Genomic DNA, 25,898 nt, shown 5'->3' with positions numbered 1-25,898 from the left:
CCCCATTCTCCGTGTCTTTCCCCCAGCAGCCCCCGAGCTCTGCATCAAGTCCGAAGAGGAGCTAGGGGCCACCCAGGGGGTGCTGAGGAGTGGGGTCCCCCACGACTGCCGGGACTGTAGCCAGAGCTTCCCCGAGAGAGACGCGCTCATCTCCCACGTGCTCCACACCCACTTCGGCCAGCGAGCCCTGCCCTGCCCGGAGTGTGGGAAGTTCTTTGGCACCCCCGGAAGCCTGGCTGCCCACCGGAGCGCCCGGCACCTGGAGCAGCAGCTCTTCACCTGCATCGACTGCAAGGGCAGCTTCGCCTACGAGGAGCAGGAGGCGGGGCGGATCCGTGAGCAGCTGGACCTGGGGAAGCTCTTCAAGTGCTTCAGCTGCAGCTGCCGAATCCCCCTGGCCCAGGACCAGAAGCCAGACGCGCTCCATGGACCCCTGCCGTTCGGCCAGCCGGACAGCAAGTACTACAGGTGAGGGGATTGGGGCCCGGCTGCACGTGGGGGCCCTGGGCCACAAAAGTCACCTTTCAGGGAAGCTTCTGAATGTGAAGGGTAGGGGGGGTGATGGGGGTGTTCATTTATTTATTTTATTTTATTGCTTTAGTAAAGCCACATGCCTACATGCCTTGTATGCCCAGGGTAGAAAATCCAGGTGGGTAGGTCTATGAAGGGTGATTGGTCACGGTGCCAAGATGGAACCTCCATATTCAGAGGCAGTCTGTCTCTGAATAAAAGATCTTTTGAGACCAGAAACGGGAGGACTGCTTGCCCGCTTCTCAGACTGGTTGCGCTTGGCACTGTAATTCTGGACCCTCTGGTAGGGCTGTTGTCACATTCTGAAAAGGAAAGTGTGAGCTTTATGGCTTACAAACTTCCAGGTAAGGCAAAGGAGCAGGCCCCGCCCCCTTTGGTACTCCAGCGGAGGGAGGGCAGCAAAGGGGCCTCGGAGCCGGTCAGAAGGCGGCGGCGGCTTGGGCGCCACACCGAGAAACCTTTCCCGAGAGCCCTTCCATCCGAGAGCCCCTCCCAGGGAGGCTGTTTTGGGCTCTTGGAAGCTGCCAGAGAAACCTGGGCCACTTGGATGGTGGTGCCAGGCCTCTGCCTCCGCCCTGCGGGCAGTGCCAGAGAAGGGCTGCAGCCCTCCCTCCACCCCGGCCAGGCCTCTGTTGCCCTGGCTGAGGGGGAGGGAGAGAGGAAAGGCCCATCTCTGCTGCTGGCACTCAGAGGCGATGGCAGTGAGCTGTGCGTCCCAGGGATCCGGCTCAAAGGCCCTCTTTGACGGGGTCAGGCAATGCTTCCCCCCTCCCCCCGCGTGAGGGCCCCCCCGGGCACTGCAGGCCCCCATCGCAACCACGGATGGCAGGAAAAAACACACATGGTTTTTTCCAGATTTTCCTGCAAAACTGAGTGTATCTGTGTGTGTGTGTGGGGGGGGTTAATTTCACCAAAAGAGAGGACTATGCGCTTCTGTCGCCTAGTGGTCTCCTTGCCACGTGTGGGAGACTTCAGAGGAAGGAGAGCCACAGAGGAGGGGGAGGGCAGAAGCTGTGGGGAGGGCAAACAGAAGTGGGGAGGGGGGACAGTCAAGCGTGGTTCCGCTTTCCTGGGAGTTTGCCTGTGGGGGAATCTACAGCCGCTGACCCCCTCCCTCCTTCGGCTGCAGAGGCAGCAGCCCCCCCCCATGGGGGCCAGCTCAGTGGCAGGTGACGCTGGGAGCAAGTGGGGGGGGAGGCGGAGCAGGCGGAGGAAGAGAAGGGGCCGCCCCCTCCAGCTGCTTGGGAACCCCTCCCCGCTTGGCCACCAATGCAGCAGAGGGGAAACGCCTCCTCCCCCCCCTTTGCCGCCCTGTGAGCCACTTGGGTAGGCTGGTGGGCCAGCCCCAAAGAGGGTTGGGAGGGAGGAGGGAGGGGGGCTCCCCCACAAGTCTTGTGGTTGCCCCCTTGTACCGTTTACCATATTACTGTGTGGCAAAGGCCTTGCAGACGCCAGGCCACACCTCCCGACGCAAGACCCTTCTCCCTTCCCGGGCGTCTTTCGTGGCCCGACCCCTCTCTCCTCCCGCCTCTGCAGCCACCAGCAGGCGCTGGAGCAGGTCCGCCAGCGGGCGGCGCACTGGACCATCTCGGAGACCAAGGCCTTCGTGGCGCTCTGGGGGGATGACTGTGTCCAGACAGCGCTCTACGACAACTACCGCAACGAGGCACAGTACAAGCGCCTCTCGGACAAGATGGGGAAGCTGGGCTTCCACCGCAACCTGGAGCAGTGCCGGCAGCGTGCCAAAGACCTGCGCAGGGGCTTCAAGGAGATCAAGGACGGCAACCTCCGCTCCAACCGCGCCCGGCAGACCATGCCCTTCTTCGCCCTCCTGGACCGGTTCCTGGTGATCAGCCGGGGAGCAGTCGTCCCCAGGGTCTGCGCCAACCGCGCCAGGCAGAGAGGCCGGAAGAGCAGGAGCCGGAGGGAGGAGCTGCCCCCCGGGGAGCAGCCCTTCGTCCTCATGCTGGCCCCCGACGGCTCCGACTGGCACCAGCTGCCTCTCCCAGACCGGGACCGCTATGACCGCCCCCGGGGGCTCCCCGACTACCAGGTCCAGAGGCCTGAGCAGGAGTGTTGCAGCCAGGCATCCAGCGCTGCGGACTACAAGGCGCATCTGCCCAAACAAGGCCCTGCGGCCTGTGGGAGGGGGGCTCCCGGCTCCCAGCTGATGAGGCAGGAGGAAACCCCGCTGGCCTGTGCCGTGGGACTCGCCGACTTCTCCCTTCAGCTCCCGGACCAAGAGGCCTCTGCCGTGCCCCGTCGCCTCCAGCACCCAGAGATGGCGCTGGCTCCCCTCAATGGGCTGTCAACCGCCAGCAGCCTCTGGCAAGAGATCACCGCTTCCCTGGCTCCCGAGTGCCCGGCCAGCACCACCGCGCAGGGCAGCTCGCAGGGTGAGTGGGCCTCCAGCTGCAGCAGGGCTCGGCAGTCTGAGCCACGGACAGGGCCCTGGCAAGGGCGGAATCCACCGTCTGCAGGCTTGCTGGGGTGTGGGGGGGAGCGGTGGGGAGACCAGGGCAGCCTCTATCTGTGCTGCCGGGACTTCCTCCTCTGGGACTGTGGCAAGTTCTCAGGGCCCCCGCTTCCTTCCAGAAAAGGCCTCTGCTGGCCTCTTCTCCCAGCGCATCGCAAAACTGGCCAATTTTTACTGTGTTGGGCGGGGGGGGGTGCTTAAGGGCCCTTTAGAGGTTTGCCTGGGTGGATCCTGGCCGTGCCCCTGGGCCAGTCCCCTGGGTTGCCATTTTGTAAAAATGGTCCTGGATAGGTAGGAAGTAGGAATACTTGAAGGGGGGGGGGGCGTGGGGTTGTCTTTCCTTTCTGGGAAGTGGCTTTAAAACAAGGGTTTCTTGGAAAGCATCCTGGTAACCAGCCACCACCACTCAGGACCTCCTGAGAACATGTAGACTGACCTGCTGAGAAGGTATCCTTCTACCAAAGTACCAGAGCAATAACAAAATTACAGGGTGGAAACCCGAGAAAATATCTTATCACCAACTATGTAGCTCCCGTGCAGTTGAATACATAGGAAAGAGATTCAGAGAAATATCCTAGAGAATTGCACTAAGTAAAGCAAAAAAATGGCTTTATAAAAAGGTTTATTATAAAAGAGGGAGGGGGGGAAAGGAAAAGGGTGGTTGGATTAAAAAAAAGGGCAAAACAAAATACAGCAACACAGCAAAGAGATGTTCAAATGAAAAGCTGGCGGAAAATGACTAACCCTCCCGTTGCTTCCTGCCTCTCAGGGTGGCACCCAGGGAAGGCCCCGAGTTCCTCTGCGAAGCGCATGCGCGACCTCCGCCTGCGGCGCAGAAGGCAGCGGGCAGCCATGGCCCGGGTGCTGCTGGGGGCCAGCTACCGCCCCAACGACCGGACGGTGTGGAGCAAGACCCAGAAAACGGACTGGTGGGACAACCTGCTGGCCGGCCAGTTTGACGACGGCGAGTGGGTGCGGTATTTCCGCATGTCCCGGGGGGCGGTGCTGGAGCTGGTGGAGAAGCTGCGGCCCGTGCTGCAGCGCGAGGACACCAACATGCGCGCGGCCATCCCCGTGGACAAGCGGGTGGCCCTCACACTCTGGAAGCTCGCCACTTCCGACAGCTACAGGTCCGTCGCCAACCAGTTTGGCGTGGGGGTGTCCACCGCCTCGGTCATCGTGATGGAGGTGTGCGAGGCCATCCACGACGTGCTGCTGAAGCACCTCGTCCGGCTGGGGGACGCGCAGGCTGTCATGGGTGGCTTCGAAAGGGCCGGCTTCCCCAACTGCCTCGGGGTGGTGGATGAGACCCACATCCCCATCCTGTGCTCACCCCACGGTGCCTCCGCCTACATCAACGGGAAGGGCCTGGTCTCCATGGTGCTGCAGGCCCTGGTGGACAGCGCGGGCCGCTTCATGGACGTGTACGCGGGCTGGTCCGGCGGGATGCAGGACTCCGGGCTGCCGTGGGGCTCCCCCCTCTTCGAGCGGATGGAGAAAGGCACTTTCGGCCCCCAGAGCACCACGGAGATCGAAGGGGTGGCCGTCAGCCCCGTCCTGCTGGGGGGGCCCGCCTGCCCCCTCCGGCCGTGGCTCATGAAGCCCTACACCGATGCCAGCAGCGGGCCCAGGGAGCGCTTCAACGCCGTCCTGAGCAAGTGCCGCATGGCCGTGACCTACGCCTTCGAGAGGCTGAAGGGCCGCTGGCGCTGCCTCCTCAAGCGCCTGGATGTGGCCGAGAAGAACGTCCCGCTGGTGATCGTCGCCTGCTGCATCCTGCACAACATCTGCGAGAGCCGGAACGAGGCCATGCAGGACGGCTGGGAGGAGGGCATGGACTACGCCGACCTGCCCTTGGCTGCTGCCTCGGAGGGTCCAGCGGACGGACTCTGTGACGGGGAGGAGGCGGGGGAGGCGCACAGTGTTCGCGAGGCGTACTGCGCTTTCTTTGAAAGGAGGCGGCAGGAGGAGGAGCTGTGAGGGGGGGACTGTGTGTTTGTGTGTGTTCGTGCGTTATGCACCCCCCCTTCCCAGGTCTGATCTCAAGCAAAAGGAGGGGGTGGGGACGGGGCCCGGGCTTACTCAGGTTACATTCCCCTTCTGTGTCCTTCCTTCGCAGGGAGAAGAGACCGTCCACACCTTTTACCGGTTGCACTGTTTGACCTTTTATAAACCTTTTATAAAATCTTCTTAGCTTGAGGCAGTAAACTTTAATCCTGAGTCTCTTCAATAAACAGTTTTCTTCTTCCAAGGAGTCAGTGGGCGACCTTTAAAACCTGCTTTGTCCTGAACTAAATCCGCTTCCTCCCCCAAGAACAGGATCCTTTCCCTAAAGGTACCAAACAATCTCCAAAGCCCCAGAACACTGGATGTAGCTTGAAGCAGAGGCACACAGGCAGCACCCCTGTGGCACACGCCTTATTGCTGGCCACAAAAACTGGCTGATGCAATGGAAGGAAAATAGGATGCGTGTAGGAGATGTGTGTGTGTGTGTGTGTGAGATGGCTGGGCCAGGAAGGCTTTTGCCCCGTGGACGCTGGGCTCCTGGCCGAAGCTCTTCTGGGCCACAGCCTGCAGATGCCACGGGGGTGTGTGTGAGAGAGTGCCATGGTTGGAACAGGAAAAGCAGCTGAGGACCGTCCCTGCCCCCCTCGCTAGGGTGCAGATGTATACTGAGCCCCCCCTCCAAACATAGCTTGTTCTTGCTCTGCACCAGCTCTAGTCACACACCCTTACCCAGGTGGAGGGGGGTCTACATGGTCACTCTCACCAGAAATCACCCCTGCGGGGATGCCAGAGTTCAGTCAGATCTATGCTGAGTAGCTATGAACCCCGTTAGGGCTCAGTTTCCACTCACCCTGTTCCCGTCCAGAAATCCATGCCCCTCGAGGCCGGCAGCCTCTTCCCCACAGTGGGTTTCTGAGTCTCTTTCCCCCACTGTCTGCAGGCAGCCGGTCTTTCCTCTCAGGATATGGGCCGAGCGGGTCAAGCAGAGTTGTACAAACTCACGAGGAAGCCCTGGGGTGGGGGGCATGGGCTGTTTCGTTCTGCGCAAAAGGCATGAGGAACCAGTGCCCACCTTGCTGCCCTGGGGGGAGGGGCCTGGCATCTCTCAGCAGTGCCAGGCAGACTGCAAAGCTGGGCCTGGAGGCCCCAGGTAGCAGCAGTGCCCTGTTCAGCCTTATGTGCTCCGGCCCTGGGGAGTTTTCTTGGGATCGACCGAGATGGAAGCCTCTCCACTTTGGAGGCCGGGCTGGCATTCCTGGTGCCAACAGTTACCCACAACTCAGGATTGCGTCCTTCCCTTCCCACCTCCCCTGCTGCCCCTCAGCCTCGACCAACACGCCCGGCCTCTTCTGGCTCTTCCTTCTTGTGCTGCTTGGCAGCCCTGGAAACCTTGTGGTGGGCTGCTTGGGAGAGCTGCCTCCGCTTAAAGGACTTCCTTGCCCGCCATTTCTCTTTCTGCCTTCCACCCAAAGGCCCCTCAAGGAGAGCCAGCATGGTGTGGTGGTTAAGAGCCGTGGTTTGGAGCGATGATCTGGAGAAGTGGGTTTGATACCCCACTCCTCCACATGAGCGGCGGAGGCTAATCTGGAGAACTGGGTTGGTTTCCCCACTCCTACACACGAAGCCAGCTGGGTGACCTTGGGCTAGTCACAGCTCTCTCAGTCTCACCTACCTCACAGGGTGTCTGTTGTGGGGAGGGGGAGGTGATTATAAGCCGGTTTGAGTCTCCCTTAAGTGGCAGAGAAAGTCGGCATATAAAAACCAACTCCTCTTCTTCATGTCTGGTAGCAGCTACACGAGGTAGGAACGCCTGCTGGAAGATTGGACAGCAAGGGTTAACCTACATCATGTCGATACTGGACCAAGCCCTTGGGTGGCTCTGTGGACAGCGGTCGGGCGAGTTGGCCACTGAGGGGCAAGGAGCAGCCATTGCTGACTCGAGGACCCCTCCCTCATGGTCAGTGGTCTGACTACTGCTTAGATCAGGGGAATTGGGAAAACTGATAAAGGAGAAGCACCCCTTGCGTCGAGGCAGGAGAAAGACCCTTGGAACAGACCCATCGGAGGTTGCTGGGCAGGTGGTCATGAGCCCGCGGTCTCCCAGAACTGGGGCGGGGCCATCTCCAGGAGGCCAAAGGGAGAGCGAGACCTCCCAACCCAGGATCCACATCGACATCTTGGTCTCCGGGTCTTGCCTACCTGCACATCATTCTCTAGAGGTCACATGCCTGCTCCCCTTTTCTCAGAACAGAATCCCTGAAACAATCCTGACATGCTGGACACTATCGAAGCACTGAGAGCACCGCTAATCAGGAGCCTACAGTACAAGTGACGGCCGGGAATTGGGCCAGAATGTGGCATTTGAATACCCAGGGTGGAGGAGACTCATCCAGCACCCCTTCCCCCGAGCCGTACCCACCTAACCCCCCCCCAAGTTGGCAGAAAAGTCACTTAGGCAGAGCTGAGGTTCTCTGGGGGAGGGGGCTTGCCCTGGCTGCTCCCCCCCTCTCAGAATCCCCACAAGAAACTACAGAAGTTGCGTGGAGCTGAGCCGGAAATTGCCCAGGGCCAGTGTGGACCGAGGAGGACGGAAACACGCTGAGGAGTCCAGGCCAAATGAGAAACCCACGGGACGGCTTTATTCCAAATCTATCCTCTTCTCCCCCCCTGCAAGTATAGTGCCAGTCCAGAAGGGAAAGGAAGCCACAGTCAGCTGTGGGGCCAGGAGGGTGGGGCTCAGCAGCCCAGAGGTCTTCCCGCCAGCTCACTTCTTCTTGATGACGTGGGCGCAGTCATACTTGCCGCGCACCACCTTCAGCTTGACGCCAGGCAGGTCCTGGGTGCGGCCCCCCTCCACCAGGACGATGCTGTGCTCCTGGAGGTTGTGGCCCTCGCCGGGGATGAAGCAGATGGCCTCCTTGCCCGTGCTGAGGCGGACACGGGCACACTTCCGGTTGGCCGAGTTGGGCTTCTTGGGCTTCCGGATGAGCGTCTTCAGCACCACCGCCTTCAGCTGCGGCCGGCCATCGGTGGGTCCGGGCTTGGTTGGGGGCCGCTTATAGCGACCCAGGCGGTGCATTTGGTTGAGGGTGGCCATGGAAGCGCTTGCTGGTCCTGCTGAGGGGAGTGCTGGAGGCCGGAGAAGGGTGGCGGAAGAGCCTGTGGGAGGGAAAGAGGGACAGAAGTAGAGCTTCGCTGGATCAGACCAGCGAGGGTCCATCTAGTCCAGCATCCCGCCTGGCACAGTGGCCAACCAGCTCCTCTGGAGGTCCCAACAACAGGGCACAGAGGCCGAGGCCTTCCACTGATCAGAACCTCAGTGTTTGTAACGGCCTATGGCTAAATGCAAATAAAACCATTATTCACGTGATAAGAACCTCAGAAGAGCCCCTGCTGGATCAGACCAGTGAGGGTCCATCTGGTCCAGCATCCCCATCTCACACAGTGGCCAACCAGTTCCTCTGGAGGGCCAACAACAGGGCGCAGAGGTCGAGGCCTTCCCCTGGAATTCAGAGGTTGACTGCCTCTGAATGTGGAGGTTTCCTTTGGTCATCAGGGTTGTTAATGGCTACTGATAAGACTTGTGTGTGTGTGTGTGTTAAGTGCCGTCAAGTCGCTTCCGACTCATGGCGACCCTATGAATGAAAGTCCTCCAAAATGTCCTATCTTTGACAGCCTTGCTCAGATCTTGCAAATTGAAGGCTGTGGCTTCCTTGATTGAGTCAATCCATCTCTTGTTGGGTCTTCCTCTTTTCCTGCTGCCCTCTACTTTTCCTAGCATGACTGTCTTTTCCAGTGACTCTTGTCGTCTCATGACGTGACCAAAATACGACAGCCTCGGTTTAGTCATTTTAGCTTCTAGGGTCAGTTCAGGCTTGATTTGGCAGTCCACGGAATCCATAACACTCTCCTCCAACACCACCTTTCAAAGGAATCTATTTTCTTCCTGACTTATCCTCCATGAATCTGTCTAATCCCCTTTCAAAGCTGTCTGTGCATGCAGCTGCCCTGACCTGGATGGCTCCAGACTACCCTGATCTCATCAGATCTCAGAAACTAAGCAGGGCTGGCCCTGGTTAATACTTTGATGGGCGATCACCAAGGAATACCAGGGTTGCTGTGCAGAGACCAGCAATTGCAAACCACTTCTGAACGTCTCTTGCCTTGAAAACCCCACCAGGGATCACTGTAAGTCAGCTATGTCTTGAAAAAAAAGAAAATGCCCGTGGCCACCACCACATCCTCTGGCAGTGAGTTACACACTTTATTCACTTGCTGCATAAAGAAATATTTCCTTTTGTCCCTCCTGCATCTCCTGCCCATCAGCTCCGTTGGGTGCCCTCCAGTTCTTGCATTTTGGGAGAGGGAGGAAAAGACTCTTGGACAAATCTCTCCCTGCCCTCCCCCAATGCATAATTTTATAAACCTCTCCGTTGTCTCTTTTCTGAACGGGAAAATCCCTAGACTCTCCTCCCCTGCCTTTTCGTGTAGGGAAGGTGCTCCAGGCCCCCCAGTGGTCTTGGTTTTCTCTTCTGCACTTTCTCCAGCTCTGCAACCACCCTTTTGAGATATGGAGGACAGAACAGCTCGCAGACTTCCAAAGGAGACCGCAACACAGACTCATACAGGAGCACGACAGCATCAGCTGTTTTGCTTCCACTCCCCTAATAATTCACAGAATCATAGTTGGAAGGGACCACCAGGGTCATCTAGTCCAACCCCATGCACAAAGTACTTGAAGGGCTGTCATACGGAGGAGGGGCTGAGTTGTTTTCTGTGGCCCCAGAAGGTCGGACCAGAACCAACCGGTTGAAATTAAATCAAAAGAGTTTCTGTCTAGAGATAAGGAAGATTTTTTTTTTAAGAGCTGTTCCTCAGTGGAACAGGCTTCCTCGGGAGGTGGTGAGCTCTCCTTCCCTGGAGGTCTTTAAGCAGAGGCTAGATGGCCATCGGTCAGCAATGCTGATGATGAGAGGGAGGGCACCTTGGCCATCTGCTGGGCATGGAGTAGGGGGGTCACTTGGGGTGTGGGTGGGGAGGAGGTACTTGTGAATTTCCTGCATTGTGCAGGGGGTTGGACTAGATGACCCTGGTGGTCCCTTCCAACTCTACGATGCGATGATTCAGTGCAGGACATTCACAGCTACCTCCCCCTCCCACCCCCCACCCCCCCCCAGGGACCCCTGCTCCACGCCCAGAAGAGATGCCCTCCTTAAGGGCACAGGAAGAGCCCCTGCTGGATCAGACCCGGGAGGCCCCTCGAGTCCAGCGGTCTGTTCACACCGCGGCCAACCAGCGGGCGCTTCCCCGGGGCCGTCCCCCGCCACCCCCGCCCGGGAGCCTTGCCCCTCCCGGCCCGGCCACCTACCCCACCGCAGGGGGGCGGCCAGCGCCCGCAGCCAGGCCATCCGGGTCCGCGCAGGCAGGCAAGCAGGCGCGGCAGGGAGGCAGGACGGGGGCAGCGGAGCCTCCCCGGGCAGGCGCAGTCTATCCCGGCAGACAACCGGCGGGGGGGCCGACCCACGCGGCGACGGAAGCCCAGGGGGCCCGCTCCCTTCACGCCTCCGCCGCCGGAGCTACGTCCGGGGGAGAAGCTCCAGCGCGCCTCCTCTGGTTGGCCGGGACGCCCGCCACTCAAACGCCCCCTCTTCGGATTGGGAGCGGCGCCAGAGGCGGAGAAGGAAGCGGCGTTGCGAAGGCTAGAGGGGCGCTTCCGGCTTCTGTTTCCGGAGGAGGGCGCGCCCTCTTTCGGCGGCCTTTGGCGACGGCGCCGCCGCCTCCTTCCGGGTCAGGGAGAGGCACGTGCAAAGGGCGGCGGCGTTCACACGGCAGGCAGCCCGCGGGGCCAGACCCTCCCGCCCCCTTTCTGGGCAGGCCAGTGTGGGCGGGGCGGGGCGAGGGGCTGTTCGCAGCCGGCCTCCCCTGCAGGGGCTTTGTCGAGGCGCTCCCCCCACCCACGCGAGAGCACCGCTGGCGGGTCCCAGTTGGGCAGCCCCAACAGGCTGCAGCCTTTGAACCGAGTCTCAGTGGCGGGCCTCCATGGGGGCGGGGAGGGGGGCTTCGTAACCAGCAACAACAGGGCCACACACAAGGTCTCGCTACTAAGAACATACGAATATAAGGAAGGCCCTGCTGGATCAGAACCAGGAGGCCCATCAAGTCCAGCTGTCTGTTCACTCAGGGGCCAACCAGGTGCCTCCAGGAAGCCCACAAACAAGACAACTGCAGCAGCAGCATCCTGCCTGTGTTCCACAGCACCTCATATAACAGGCCTGCTCCTCTTATCCTGGAGAGAATTGGTATGCATCATGACTAGTATCCATTTTGACTAGTGCCATGGATAGCCCTCTCCATGAATATGTCCACTCCCCTCTTAAAGCCCTCCAAGCTGGCAGCCATCACCACTTCCTGGGGCAGGGAGTTCCACAATTTAACTATGTGTTGTGTGAAAAAATACTTCCTTTTATCTAGTAGAAAAGAGCAAGAGTCCAGTAACACCTTAAAGACTAACAAAAATATTTTCTGGCAGGGTGTGAGCTTTTGTGAGCCACAGCTCACTTCTGTGAATTTCCTTTTATCTGTTTTGAATCTCTCACCCTCCAGCTTTAGCAGATGACCCCGTGTTCTAGTATTATGAGAGAGGGAGAAAAACTTACTCCCTCTCCCATAATACTACTGCGGCTAGTTATCCTTGCAAAAAGATGGAAACAACCATCCCTTCCAGGTGTGGAGGAATGGAAGGATAAACAAATGGAGTATGCAGTTATGGCCAAAATGACCCACATGATGAACAAAACTGACCATGGGACTTATGATCAATATACTGATATGTTGAGGCTTAAGGTTAATTGAAATAATGTTAAAAATTAAACTCTTTAAAATCATAAGGCAGCCTCCCAGTGTAGAACAGAAAATTGTTTGGACAGTTACAAAGCATCTAAGATGGTTATTCTTTGAATGCATTTATATTCTTGCCCAGATAATAGCTAACACAAACGTTATAAAAGTTACAGTGTAGACTGCTAGATTAATCTTTTAAGATGAAGTTTTTATGCAGCTTTTCTCTTTATCCTTAGATGGACATCCCTTTATGATTACCCATCCTTTTTTTCCTTTTGTACCCCTAATATAAAATAAAAAAATTATTTAAAAAAAGGTCTTGCTGCCCTTGCAAGGACCTCAAGGCCCCAGTGGCGGAGAACAGGGTGGTGAAGTGGAATCCTTGGGGAAAAGGCCATACGGTGAGCCCCTTCCCACCAGCAACAAGGCCTGGGTAACCGCTGTTAGATACGGGATGTTAGTTTGTTAATAAAGGTCCTCGGAAGTCGAGTTGCCATCCTCCAGGTGGGGCCTGGAGATCTCCCAGAACTACGACTGCTCTAAAGACGACAAAGATCCGTTCCCCTGGAGGAAAAGGCAGCTTTGGACGGCGGATTCCGTGGCCTTGGAACCCGCGGAGGTCCCTCCTCTCCCCAAACTCTGCCCTTCCCAGGACACGCCCCCCCCATCTCTAAGATTTCCCCAGCCTGGAATTAGCAACCCTGCTCGGAAGGGCCTCTCCCAGCCTCCTCAGCCACCCCCCATCACCCATTTCCCCTCTGCTTGCTCCGTGACGATTCCTGGAACGATTGCTGGTGACCAGGGGCAGAATGGGCGCTGACCCTTCCCGGGAATCTCTGGAGGGGCGCAAGCCGGGGGCGGCGGGGGGGGGGGAGAGAGAGAGAGGGGTTGTTTTGGAAAGCTTGGAAGGTTTCAGTTTGGCGCAGTTTCTGTTACCAGCACCAGGGGGCAGCGCAACAGGCAGTAGTAACCATCGCTTCGGTTTCGGCTCTGGGGAGGTTTGTGTGTGCGTGTTAAGTGCCCTCAAGTGACTTCCGACTTATGGCGACCCTATGAATGAAAGTCCTCCAAAATGTCCTCTCTTTGACAGCCTTGCTCAGCTCTTGCAAATTGAGGGCTGTGGCTTCCTTCATTGAGTCCATCCATCTCTTGCTGGGCCTGCCTCTTTTCCTGCTGCCCTCAACTTTTCCTACCATAACTGTTTTTTCCAGGGTCTCTTGTCGTCTCATGACGTGACCAAAATACGACAGCCTCAGTTTAGTCATTTTAGCTTCTAGGGTCAGTTCAGGCCTGATTTGAGCTAAAACCCACTGAATTGTTTTTCTGGCAGTCCACGGAATCCGTAACCCTCTCCTCCAACGCCACGTTTCAAAGGAATCTACTTTCTGTCGCATCCAGCAAATGGTTCTTTGCTGGGGTCAGGCCAGTGGTTACCGCTGTATGCTGGACAGCACGCCCTTTAGTGGTGGCAGTTAATTTGCTTTGTGCTTCGGACGACTCCTTTCTCCATCAGTTGTTGTTCATCCTATTTAATTCGACTTTCGGCAATCAGAGAGGCTGAAATGTCCAGCTCCAGTGAGCACAGCGAGAAGTAAACAAGGCAGGGCTGGAAGAGGCGGTCATTGGGAGAGGGGAAGGGACGGGAGGCAGCCGCAGCAGCCAAAGACGCCCACGCAGGAGCCGGGCAGCAGAGCGGAGGCAGCTGCCGAAGGGATGGCTGAGAGGTCTGGGGCCAACACGGAGGCAAGAGGCGACCCACAGCTGTGGAAAGCAGCAGACGAGGCTGGGAGGCCAGAGAGCCCTCCTGGATGGGCTGTGCTGCCGTGGCCCATGCTCCAAAGTTCCCCCCAGGGGAACTAACTGACCTTTGTTTTTGTTTATTTTTAAAATAATAATTCAACTTTTAATACAAGGTACAATGAAATTGCAAAGGAAGTTCCCCCAACCTTACAAAAATCTTTAATCCATTATCCAATGCCAAGTCAGAAGCCTAAAGTCAAAACCAAGTTATCAAAAGTGCACAGTGCCAACACAGACCAACCAAATTAGGGAAAAGGCAACTGACCTTTGGTGTCTTCACATTAGCCATCAATCAATCAATCAATCATTCCTTTATTGGCAAAAAAAACGCACAATACAGAAGGATACGGAAGGAATGGTAATATTAAATGGTGCCCTTAAAAAAAAGTAGATAGTTACATCGAATAACATTTACTTGTTGATAATACCATCTAATTAACTGTTTGGCGGGCTTTTAAAACAAACTTTAAATACTGTGCCACCGTCTCCAATATTTGAGGTGAACGATTATTCAATAAATAGGTGGCATTAAAAGAATCTGGGACATTCTGTCAATCAACAGGGGGCTTAATAGTTCATTGCAAGATTCTGTACAGAAACTACAATAAGACATGAGCAACTGTTTCAATACAATTGTTGTCATGGGACAAAGCCTGGCAGACAGAGGGATTTTCCGAAATCTGCCTTCAAGTAGCGCAGATGGCAAGAAGCTCTCCTTCCACGGAGGTTTTTAAGAAGAGGTTAGATGGCCATCTGTCAGCAATGCTGATTCTGTGACCTTAGGCAGATGATGAGAGGGAAGGCATCTTGGCCATCTTCTGGTCACTAGGGGTGTGGAGGGGGGAGGTAGTTGTGCATTTCCTGCATTGTGCAGGGGGTTGGACTTGATGGCCCTGGTGGTCCCTTCCAACTCTATGATTCTATGATGCTATGAAATCTAGCTGGATAAATGCCTCACCTGGAGATTGGCAACCCTATGCAGTGCTATCAACTGCCACTAGAGATTTTTTCTTTTTTAGTGTGAAGGGGGACGTTAGTTTTGGAATCAGGCACACGACGAGGCTGGTTGCACTGGGAAAGAACTGGGTGTCCTTTATTGTTAGAGAAATCCATACTCGCATAGGAAAGGAGAGGCAGTAGTAGGGCTGCCAACTCTGGGTTAGAAAATGCCTGGAGATTTGGGGGGTGGAGCCTGGGGAGGGAGGGAGTTGGCAATGGGAGGGGCCTCAGCAGGATACAATGGCATACAGTCCTACCTCCAAAGCAGCCATTTTCCCCAGGGGGACTGGTCTTGGTCTTCTGGGGCTCAATTGTAATAGCTGGAGATCTCCAGGTACCACCTGGAGGTTGGCGACCTAATGGGCAGGAATTCTAGCTATCTGTCTAAGCTAAGATAGAGCAAGATTCAGAGAGCGCCAGAGAGAAAGAGAGAGGCCATAAAGAGGAGAAAGAGGCAGCTGGCAGAAAGGAACTGGCTGTGAGCATTCTAGCAGCAGAACAGAAGAGAGGATGGCCATATAAGCCCATCTGAGATCCGGAAGGGTGAGATCAGATTGTGCAACACGAGAGACTGGGAAACCGCTTCTCGAAGCAAGGGAAGGCGGCTCCCACTAAGTACTGCACACCAATATGCAAATGTTTCCTGGTTACATTTTCTCAGATTAACTTCCTGAAAAGTTGTCCTTTGTTCTTTACTTTGGCTGGGATTTTCCTCTCTCTCCAAAACACTACCTAGCAATAGATCATGTTTTACAGTTTTTGCTTTGCCACACCTGCTAAAGTTTTAAGATCGGCCACCGCCCATTACAAAGATGCAAAAGTCCCAGCCCCGCCCCACCCGCCCCCGTAGCAGCACCATTTTCCTGCCATCAACCCCATAGCAGCTGCCATGTTTCAAACACTTTTCTACCATGCTGCTGCAGGGATTTTGTGGGTTTTTTAAAACAACAAAAAACAGTGGTAGCTATAATGGTCTGTCATGATTTATCTATTTCTATTTCAAAAGTTAGTCCATCTCAACTCCCAGTTTTCATTTTAATAAAATGAAGTGACCAGTCCTTTTTCAATGAGGAGATATAAGGGGAAAGATGCATGCAGTTTTTGTCCCAACTGCCTGGAAAGGAAAGGGGAAGGGAAGCTGCATGACAGCTGGAGGGATACTATTTGTATTGTTGGCATTGACTATTGCAATATAGTGACCTATTGCCACTTACCTATTTCAATTGTTATGGAACCACTATAGTGTTATAATGCATGTGTGAGCTTCCTAATCTGGAGGTGGCAACTCTAACCCCCCCCCCCGTCCCCTGCCATTGGCTAAGGGGGACCTGGCAGCCCTAGTAGGAAGGGGCTCGTGTGCCTACGGTGCAGAGTTCAACAGACAAGCAAGACCCTGGGAGTCAGTTGTGGGGGTGGGGAGCAAAACAGCTGCCCCAGAGGAGTGCTTCGGGGGCTTCGCCTGTGCCGTGCTTGGCTGTTTCTAATGACTGCAAATACCACCCAAATGCTGTGACTTCATCAGTGCCCTCTCTCCTCCCAAGGGAAATCATCCTGGGAAAGCACTAGCCTTTGGAACTTCTCGCCACTTGAGGAAGTGGGCTGCATGAACCAAAACAGTGCCATTGTTTTCTTTGCCAGTGAAAGGCTGACGCACCACTGGAGTGTCCTGAATTTAGGCCAAGGTTGAATTTGAACAAGACAAATGCACTCTTCCGTGGGGATTTGCTCTGGCACGGTGCTGCCCATGCAAAGACATGATGTGCCACGCCCAGCCCCAACCCAACCCTACAAGCATAGCGGCTTTGGACACAGAGCAGCCCAGTTTAAAAGACATGCTGCGTGAATGTGCAGCCCCCCCCCCCAAGAACTAGACGGTTTAAGCTGGTAGGAGTGGAGTCAGGTGTCTTGAGCTGAATAGCAGAGGAAGAAGGCGGGTGCCGGGGGGGGGGGAGCGGGTTGAGGAAGTATTCTGGATTCTTAATAACGTAAATGGAAAACCCTGCATATGAAAGTTAATTAATTAAGGGAGGGTAATTGAGTGTAACCGGTATCACTGTAGCAATTGCATTGTTCCTGCCGGGCCAGGTCTTCCAAGCAGCAGTTTGCATTCTGGCTCCTGCGCGGTTCACTTTGTTGTAACTGAATCCATCTGAAACAGAAGTGGTGGAGAAGAATCCTGCTCTGTGGGAGGCTTGAGAAGTGGGACTGAAGTGCTGCAAACAAGACCTGGCTGTTTAACTGGATGCAGAGAGACTCCCTCACTACCTCTGTTTGGTTGCATTGTTCTGTATGGTAGAATAGTAAAGATAAAGAAGGGTTTTTTACTTTAAATCGATTTGCCTTGCAAGTTCTGTTCCAGAATCAGCCCCATAGAACCCCCACAGAAAGGAGTCATAAATGCAAAGCGGGGGGGGGAGTGCCTTTGCCGGGGCCAGCAGCGCAGTCTGGGGAAATTCAGCTGAGGGGAGGGCAGCTTGTCTCAGAAGGGCCTCGAAGAAGGGCGTCCCGCAGAGCTCTCTTGGCCTGCTGCTGCTGCTGCTTTTGATCTGGTCCAACAGGAAGCCCCAACAGGATGCCTGACATACTGGCCGGAACGACTGTCTGTCCACCCTGCGGAGGGAGGGCCGGTCGGACGTTCCCTGATTAGTGCAGCTGAGGAGGTGGCCTGGTGAGATGTTCTGTTCCACTCTGGAGTGCCGCCAGGGTGGAAGAGGGGCTTTTGGCTCCCCCCTCCCCCGTGCTTGAGGGATACTAGAGGCAGACGCCTGAGTCTGACATTAGTATCCCTCAAGCAAACTCATCCAGACAGGTAGATCTGAAGCAGTAATACTTTATTAGGAACTAATAGGCAAAATCAAAGAACTGACAGCTCACAGGCAAGCAAGGTTAGCATTAGAGATCTCTAGGAGGTTACTTGCTTAAAAACACTAGTGCAGAAGAATAAGATAAACATTGCTAGGCAACAGCGAGATAGTGGTTCTCATGAGTGGAGACAAAACACTCTGCAACTGCGGCGCAAATGAAAGTATACACAGGAGCTTCAAAACCCTGGGAACCAAGGACTTGACTTGTGGCCAGAACTTGGCCTGAACTTATGTCAAGAGCCTGACTGGACCTTGCATTCAGTTAGGAACCTCACAATGGGCCTGGGTCTGATCCAGCAGGGCTTTTCTTATGTTCTTGTGTCTACTGGGCCAAAATCCCCCACCCCATTTCTCATCTGCAGAGGGGAGGGGGGGCCCCTGCAGCATGGGAAGCTCTTTGCTTTGCAGCCCAGGAACCAGCCAAAGGGGACAACCACCAAGCACTTCATTGGCTTTTATTTCCATAGGGACACCAGCACAAAAGGAGGCAGATCTCTGCCCCAAGGAGGTTACAATTTAGAACTGAATTACAGAATCCTAAAACATTAGCACAGAATACACTTTAATCTGTCAATGTGCTGGAAGAGAGCTGATTGCTACTGGAGGCAGCATATTCCAGTCAGGAGAGAGCTGCACGCGTGTGCTGGGACAAATGCGGGACTCAAAAGGAGAGAAGCAGAAGGCTTCATGGCACGCTCAGACAGGGGGCGAGGAAGCCCCACTGGACAGCCAAGCATGGAGAGACCGCAAGGTGCCTGATGCTACACGGGGACCGGCTCCCTCGCAGTGCAGGGTGGGCTCAACCCTGTCAGGCGGCTGTCTTCTCTTCAGCCGGCTCCTCGTACGGAGGGGGCACTTCCGGATCCCCAATGGCGGTGTACTCCTCGCTGTTAGCCTGCAAGCGAAGAGGAAAAGCAAAGCGGAGTCAGTGCTCGAGCAGGAGGCAAACTGGCCACGGCTGGTGGGGGCTGGGGCCTCCTGTGCCTCATAGTTCCAGCTCATCTGAGGCAGGGCCCGCTGCTTACGGACAAACCTTGTGCCCATGTAGTTCCCGGCAATTTCTCCTGGGAAGGCCTGAAAGCCATGAGGAGGAGGAGGAGAGTTGGTTTTTATATGCCGACTTTCTCTACCGCTTAAGGAAGAATCAGACCGGCTGACAATCCCTTCCCCCTCCCCACAACAGACACCCTATGAGGCAGGTGAGGCTGAGAGAGCTGTGATTAGCCCAAGGCCACCCAGCTGGCTTCGTGTGTAGGAGTGGGGAATCAAACTCGGTTCTTCAGATCAGAGTCCACTGCTCCAAACCACCGCTCTTAACCACTACCCCATGCTGGCTCTCAGGGATGCATCTCCCAGCTCTTTTCTGAAACCCCTTTATGTAACACCTGTTAAAGTCACCTCTCTGTTGTGTTCCCTCCTTGCCTTCCTTAGCATTTCCTACCTATTTTTTAAAAGAATTCTTAGTTGGCCCTAAAGAACGGGATGGCTTAGTTGTATATATGGCAGAAAGAACGGTCAGCCCATGGGGGTGGAAGGGAATCCTTTAAATAAAACAGCTGTTTTCACTTAAGCATAAACAGAGTTTATTTAGAAGTAGAGCAGAGTGGTGGTTTCTGTGTGGTGCAGAAGCAAAGCGGTTTCAGATGGGTTTCTTCTTCTTCCTCTACCGTTCTTTAAAGAGACTCGGCCACAAAGGCTTATTACCTCACTTGACACGTGGACTAGTAACTTCCACCCAGAACGCGGACTTCAGCCTTTCCCCCACTCCACTTCTCACACCGATTCTCAGCCACCTTGAGCCCGACGTGGCTTGGGAAAACAGGGGGAGGGGGGCAGAAGCCAAGCCTCTCAGAACCCACCAACCCAACCCACCCCCGGGGTACAGTTACCAGCCAATCATCCCATGTGTAAACCCCAGCAGTACATATATAACAGTACACAACAGTACAACACAGAGAAAAACCACCCGCAAAATAGCCACAAAGGTTCTGAACGCCATGCGTGAGGCCCTTTCGGTCCCAAGACATCCCGCCCCCCCTGCATCCTCTCCAAATACCCGTGGGCTGCAGCAGAGAACCCGGAGGCCGTATCCAAAGCAGAAGAGGGCGATCGCCATGGCAGCCACAGAGAAGATCACCAGCAGGATCTGAACACCGCTGAAAATGTGCTGAGGAGGAAAAGCAAACGGGATGGGCTTTAGGAAGGGCCATGAGAGCCCCCCCCCCAACTCCTGCCTCCTTGTCCACCTGTTCCAGGCTCCTGTGAAGAACACCCTGGGGAAGTGTCAGGGGTTTGTGGACCAAATCCGGAAACTCTCAGCCTGCATCTTGCAGGGGCCAGGAAGCCTCCCTCCTCTCTGATTCCAGTGGGGCAGAAAACTGGATGGGGTCACAGGAGCCCCGAGAACCCCCTGCAGGAGCCCCCTTTCCTCTGATGTCAGAGGGAGAAGCCCCGTTCCCGGCTCATGCCGCCCTCCCCATATCTGCTCTAACCCACATATTCAAAGGTGGTCTGGGCAGACCAAGCCTGGTACCACCGGCGTTCTGAAGCTCAAGTACCGGTCAGGATCTGTAATGTTCTACTGCCTTATTGTATTAATATTCAATCACAATAAAACAGTTGGAAGCTGAAGAATCAAAGCAGGTTATTTTATTGGCCAATATAACAAAATGCTGGTGAAAATTGCCTAAAGCGCAGAGCAATTTCCACACCCATCAAAGGATTGCAAGCATGGATATAGACTTTGATGATGGGTGGTTACAGAAGCGAAATACACACTTCAGACTGACCTGTCCAATATTGCTTTTGGACGTATAAGCAATTATTTGCATATCCAATAGAAAATGCTCTTCAAGGCGTTGCCTAATGGTTAATGAGGAGGCACAGCTTCACATTCCAGAATGACATGTCTTGTCTTAAATCAAAGCTCCAGGCTTAATTAAGAAACCTGCCTGTACCAAGAGGGAATGACCTCACCTAGTCAGCTGCCTGCAAACTGCTTGCTGGGTCACTCTGACCCAGGCTCCTCAGCAATGAATGTAGCTTGACCAAAGTACATGTTACCCATAATGCAAAGTGATTCTAGACTTGTACATAAGAATCTATATATGTGTGTGTGTGTTATGCTATGTGAATATGCATATATGTTTTCTCTATAAACTAAGTTAATTAGGGCACTACAGATCCCAGGACCCAAATTATTATTCCTTAGCTGTCAAAAGAGATCTGGAGGATGAAATTTTGTTCTGCAAATTCAGCACATGTGGATGGACCACAGTCAGCCCCCACTGTGCAGATGTGGTGTTGGGCTGGCGGAATGCTCCCTCCCCATCCAAGCAACGAATGGAAGGCGGCTCACCCCAATTCCTCCCCTTGTCCCCATTCATTGCTGGACTCCCAAAGCCCCAAAATGTTTCTCCTCTGAGGAAGGCAAAGAGAATTTTACGGATAGCTGCTGTAACACCAAAAATAGCCAGACCTCAGCTTCGCTCAAAGGCTTCCAACCTTCTGCACAAGCTGGGGTCCAAACTAGATGTGCCGGCTCTTGACGAGTTGGGGCCAGGAGCACCTACTTGAGTTCCCCACAGACCCATAGCAACTGTGGGGAATGGCTCTTAGAAAATAAAGGAGAGTCCAATTGGCCTCAAACTCTGGCCCTGGAGGGAGGGTGGGCGGGCTCCTGCCTTCCACCACACACTGTTCTCCCATGCAGAAACATCATGGGGATGGGTGGGAAGTGTGTGTCTGTGTGCCGTCAAGTCACAGCTGACTTACAGCAACCCTGTAGGGAGGTGGAGGTGGCTGGCCATTACCTGTCTCCCCGCAGGCTGAGAGAGTTCAGAGAGAACTGTGACTGGCCCAAGGTCATCCGGCAGGCTTCATGTGGAGGACTGGGGGAATCGAACATGGTTCTCCAGATTTAGAGTCTGCCACTCTTAACCACTACACCATGCTAGGGGGGGTGGGGAGGGGAGTATTTACCCATTATTGCTGCTCCACACTCTACATGGAGCAGCAAAAAATGGGGAAATACTGCCTCCCCAGTGCTGTTCTGGGAAACAGTCGGGGGCGCAGGATCCTCCCCTCCCCCCTGTGGTGGAGTTCTGAGGCCAAGCGGCCTCTCCTTTATTTCTTAAAAGCCGCTCCCTGCAAGGATGTCTTGTTTGGCCCTGAGAAGCATAAACAAGATTTGCTTGGTCCCCCGCCCCTCCCTCCGGGCGGTGAGGGGTACAGAGCTTGCAAAAGACGCGTCCAGCACTCACGACTCCCACAGGTCTGACCCCCCACCCCCACCCCATGACCAGTGCTGGGGATCCAGCCCCAGTCTGGGCTTGGGTGGGCTCAGAAGAGGCTCCGCTCACCAGCAGGTTGGTCATCATCGACTTGCACCTGTTCACCCTCCAGTTATCAGTGGGGCTCTGGGTGGCCTGCCAAGAACCGTAATAATCCTGCCCCTTGCACGCTTCGTCGACCCAGTAGGGCGTGTAGCCCAGGTACATCACGTTGGCCACGCCTACTATCAGGCCTGCGCAGCCAGCCACGACGCTGGCCAGGTTGAAGAAGGTGGCCAGCAGGACCTGGGGGGGGGGGGGTGGAGAGAGAAAATTTCAGGTGGGGGTCAGAGCCTCCAATGGAGGGGGAGGGGAGGGGAGCCCCAGGTCCAGCAAGCCCCTGCCCTCAGGGGGCGCTAGAGGAATGGCTCCCAAGAGGGTCTCAGAACAGCCCCCCCCCCGCATGGTCCCCCCTCAGTCACTCACCCAGGTGCAGCCCCCACGTCTCTCGCTCAGCACAGAGAAGGAGCCGGACAAGACAAACTGCGAAGGAAGGAAAGGCCAGTGTGGGTGGGGGCAGCAAGCCCTCCCCCTGGCAGGAAGGCTGACCCCCCCCCATTTGGGCCCAACACCCAAATTAGGAAAGCAGGTTCAGAGGACCCCCCTCCCTTCTCACAGGGGCTGTCCCAGAGCCCCCACCCGGGAAGAGGCTGAAGCAGGGCCCATCCACGGGGCAACCCCTCTGTCTCCCGCTCGAGGCTTGAGCTGGGGGGGGCATCTGCCGCCTGGGTGCTCAGCCCACAGGGACCCTCTCCCCACCCTTCGAGAACTCGGATGCCCCTTTCAGAGCCCCCCAACACTCACCAGACTCCCCATCCAGAAAGGGCCCCCCGATCTCATTGGTGGGTTATACTGTTGCAACATGCAGAGGACCCCCCCGAGGCCAAGGCAGACCACTCCGAGCAGGATCTGGACCCCCTGCAAGACAAAACACACCAGTCAGTGCCAGGGGAGGGGGGCTCGCATGCCACTCTCTGGGAAACCTCCGAGGCGTGAGACTCTCTTCCTCTCCCCCCCCCCATTTTCCCTCCTTTACCTTCAGTCAATGCTGCATGCCAGAACCCCTCCTGAAGGCCAGAGAGGAGAGGTCTCTGAGCATGCACAGAACACCCTTCCTTCACGCTCAGGGCTCCAGCACAGAAGCAGAATGCCAGAGGTGTACTGAGACAGGCGTGCCCACCTCTTGCCAGGTGCTGAGACTGGTTGGGGCCCCAGGGCAAGACCCAGACCCTCCCCCTTCGGACAGGAAGTCCAGCGTGCCCTGGGTCCCTCGCCTGCATTAAGAGGGGGGCCCCTCGTGCCCCCCCCGGCCTTACCCCCAGCACTTTCTGCTCCCCGGTGCACCGGGCTCTGGCAGGGGGTGTGCCCGCGGTCTCGGGGGCAGACCCCTTCTGCCTCGGCCACTTCTGGCCTGCAGCTGCCACCGCTTTAGCCAAGTAGGACAGCCAAGACTCCTGGGTGATGTTGATGTTCACGACGGTCTTGCCGGAGTCCTCCATGGAGACCTCGGTCCCGTTCACTTTCACCACACTGGTCGCCATCTTTTCCACAGCCCAAGGCAGCAAAACACACCTGCGGGGACAGAAATCGGGATGCAGGATGAGGCAGGCGACGGAGCAGAGTGTCTCTGAAAGGCCCGGGGTGGGGGCTGGCGAGAGGAGACGTCCCCCCGCACGCCCCGTTCCTCCGAGTGGTGGGATCTAGAAAGCTGCCTTTGGAAGGATGCTGCTTGGACAAGTAGAGACTGGGGGGGGGGAGGCAGAAGCACCCCCCAAACACCCCTCCCTTTAATGCCACTTTACCCGTCATGGCTTCGTTGTCGTTTTGGGAGGGTGCTGAGAATCCTTGGCGTGGAAACGCTTCATTGGGATGCTCAGCGTTTCCTGGTAAAAGGGAAGGGCTCTCAAAGCAGTGGACGAGTGCGGTACAGACCTACGGTGACCTGGCCGGCCAGTGGGGTGTCGTGGTTAAGAGCAGCAGGGCTGGGGGTCGGGGTTCTCTTCTTTCTGGGTTGTGTGTACCTTGTATTGGGCACCAGGGACAGGAGAGGGATCCCGTCGGTTTACTGCCCGCCCCACTTGCCAGGGAGGTCCCTGGACGATCCGAGGGAGACGATCTCGCATGTGGCGCCGAGGGCCCCGAGGAGGACTTTCCCGCGGGAGGGGTTGCTGCGTAGAGTCAATCTCGGGATTTTATGGCCACCATGGCAACCACGGGACTGTCTCACATCACCATGGGCACGACACGAGAAAAAGGACATGCTCTGGACCACCTTTTCTGCTGTTGAGCTGTGTAGAGGGCCAGAGGTTCGGCCCTTGCTGTGGCCAGATCTGAGGCACATGCTTTGGTAGACCCCCACCTCCACGGCTTACCAGGGAGTCGGGGGATCTGAAGCGGCTGGGGGTGTCCTTCGGGGAAGACTCAGAATGAATTGGAGGGTGCCTGCCAGGAAGCCCCTCTGCCAGCCCAGGAGGCGGCAGGGGCAAAGGAGGGTGCCCTCACACCCCCTTCAGCCGCGTCTCCTCCAGCTCAAGTGTTTCAGTTATTCATTTATCTGAATCATAAATTAGCACATTCTGCAGAGAGCGAAAAGTATGTTCCCTACATGACCTGGGCCTCCCAGTCCCAAAGTCATTAACTGAATGTTGTTAAGTTCCCAAATACAGACTTTTATCGTCCTGGGCAAGATTAAATGCTTCGCCATTAGGGGAACGAACAGGTAGACTTCTGAGGAATCCCCCTTTCAAGTCGACTTTGCAATGGTAAGTCAGGGGACCGAGACATCATTTGGCCCTTTTTCATTGACTGCAAGAAATATAATGTGGCCCCTGAGAAATGGATCTACAGATATATTCCAAAATGGAGCCCTGTTACTAAGCGAGAGCTTGTAGTTAAGCTACTAGCAGATATTGATCCAAACGTGTCCTTGGCGGTCACAAAACTTTTGTTTATGGCATTTAGCGGAATTATCTTTTACATTTTTAATCTGTATCTCTATTTAAAATGAGAAAGCTGAAAAGAAAGTTGTAGATGAGCTTAGATATTTTGTTTGTTTTATATGTATTCTATTTTTGCTTGTGACCCGTTGGTCTTTGAGCAGTAAATAAATGGAATGGAATAATAAATTACTAAGCCTGTATGCTTGTAAATAGTTGCATTATGAAGCTGCTCAGCCGGTCAAGTCTAGTCCGTTCTGTTTGTCCTTGTAGCAGCTCCACAAGTTCATGGGCGGGCTGGTTTTGTTTGTTTTGTAAAGATAAGAGGGGGGGGGCTTTCCGTGGCTAATCCTGTCCCGGAAGAAACGAGAGAGAGCGCTTGAGGGGGAGGGGAGGGAAAGAGCAACGGAACCAGGAAGGAGTCCATCCAGCTGCTGGGCTGGGGTCTACTCGGGTCTGGGGAAGGGAGCTGGACTCGCAAAAGCTCCTGCCCCGAATCTCCTGGGTCTCTGAGGCGTTCTTGGAACCCAGGCATGCTCATAATATAAATGAGGCTCTGTATTCGAGTCCAGAAGCACCTTAGTGACCAGCAAGAGATTCAGGCTAGGAGCTTTTGCGAGTCATGTCAGAGCAGAGATCCTGGAGTCCTAAGGCCTGGGGGGGGGGGGGGATCTCCATGCCGGCGTGTTTCTGACCGGGGGAGCTTGGTCTTTAGGAAGCTCCTGCCCGGAATCTCTTGGTGGTCTCTAAGGCCCTCCTGGACTCCAGTCCAGCTCTTCTGCTGACCCACATGGCCACCCTCCGAAATGGTGCTGTCCTGTGTATTTACTGAGGCTTCTGAATTGCCTTCGAGGGCAGCCCCACCTGGAGCACCTGCAAACTCCCCCCCACCCCCAGCTAAGAAACATAACATAAGAACATAAGAAAGGCCCTGCTGGATCAGACCCAGGCCCACCAAGTCCAGCAGTCTGTTCACACCATGGCCAACCAGGAGCCTCCAGGAAGCCCACAAGCAAGACCACTGCAGCAGTATTTATCCTGCCTGTGCTCCACAGCACCTCATAAAATAGGCATGCTCCTCTGATACTAGAGAGAATAGGTATGCAGCATGACT

At 55.4% G+C, this 25,898-nt stretch overlaps 2 protein-coding genes across 2 annotated transcripts in view; both read right to left on the bottom strand.

Moving 5' to 3' along the window:
• Positions 1-10,422, bottom strand: part of MRPS12 (mitochondrial ribosomal protein S12) — an 84,350-nt gene extending 73,928 nt beyond the window's left edge. Inside the window, exons 1-2 of the mRNA XM_056857188.1 lie at positions 10,383-10,422; positions 7,765-8,173 (exon numbers count right to left, since the gene is read on the bottom strand). Of these exons, the coding sequence (XP_056713166.1) occupies positions 7,779-8,173; positions 10,383-10,422 (435 nt within the window). The 3' untranslated portion in view covers positions 7,765-7,778. The remainder of the gene's footprint in view (positions 1-7,764; positions 8,174-10,382) is intronic.
• A 7,903-nt stretch (positions 10,423-18,325) lies between these two features.
• On the bottom strand, positions 18,326-23,389 carry TMEM176A (transmembrane protein 176A). Its single transcript, XM_056857187.1, has 6 exons — positions 23,165-23,389; positions 22,653-22,766; positions 22,275-22,331; positions 21,879-22,094; positions 19,574-19,684; positions 18,326-18,412 (listed from the first exon to the last, which is right to left on the bottom strand). The coding sequence occupies exons 1-6, from the start codon at positions 23,387-23,389 to the stop codon at positions 18,326-18,328; spliced, it is 810 nt and encodes a 269-aa protein (XP_056713165.1).
• Positions 23,390-25,898: the final 2,509 nt, after the last annotated feature.

Source organism: Euleptes europaea, chromosome 11 (genome assembly GCF_029931775.1).
Source record: "Euleptes europaea isolate rEulEur1 chromosome 11, rEulEur1.hap1, whole genome shotgun sequence".
Lineage (NCBI taxonomy): Eukaryota > Metazoa > Chordata > Lepidosauria > Squamata > Sphaerodactylidae > Euleptes > Euleptes europaea.
Note: the sequence above shows the minus strand (reverse complement) of the source record. Positions and strands in the feature narration are given on the sequence as shown.

Bases quoted from the DNA above. Each gene is read 5' to 3' on its own strand.
- TMEM176A (XM_056857187.1), bottom strand. From the start codon at position 23,389: ATGGCGACCAGTGTGGTGAAAGTGAACGGGACCGAGGTCTCCATGGAG. The intron at 19,685-21,878 runs GTGAGCGGAGCC...TTTCCTCCTCAG, and splicing joins CGATGATGACCAACCTGCTG to CACATTTTCAGCGGTGTTCA. The intron at 18,413-19,573 runs GTATTTGGAGAG...CTTCGCTTGCAG, and splicing joins TTCTCTGCTGCAGCCCACGG to GCTAACAGCGAGGAGTACAC.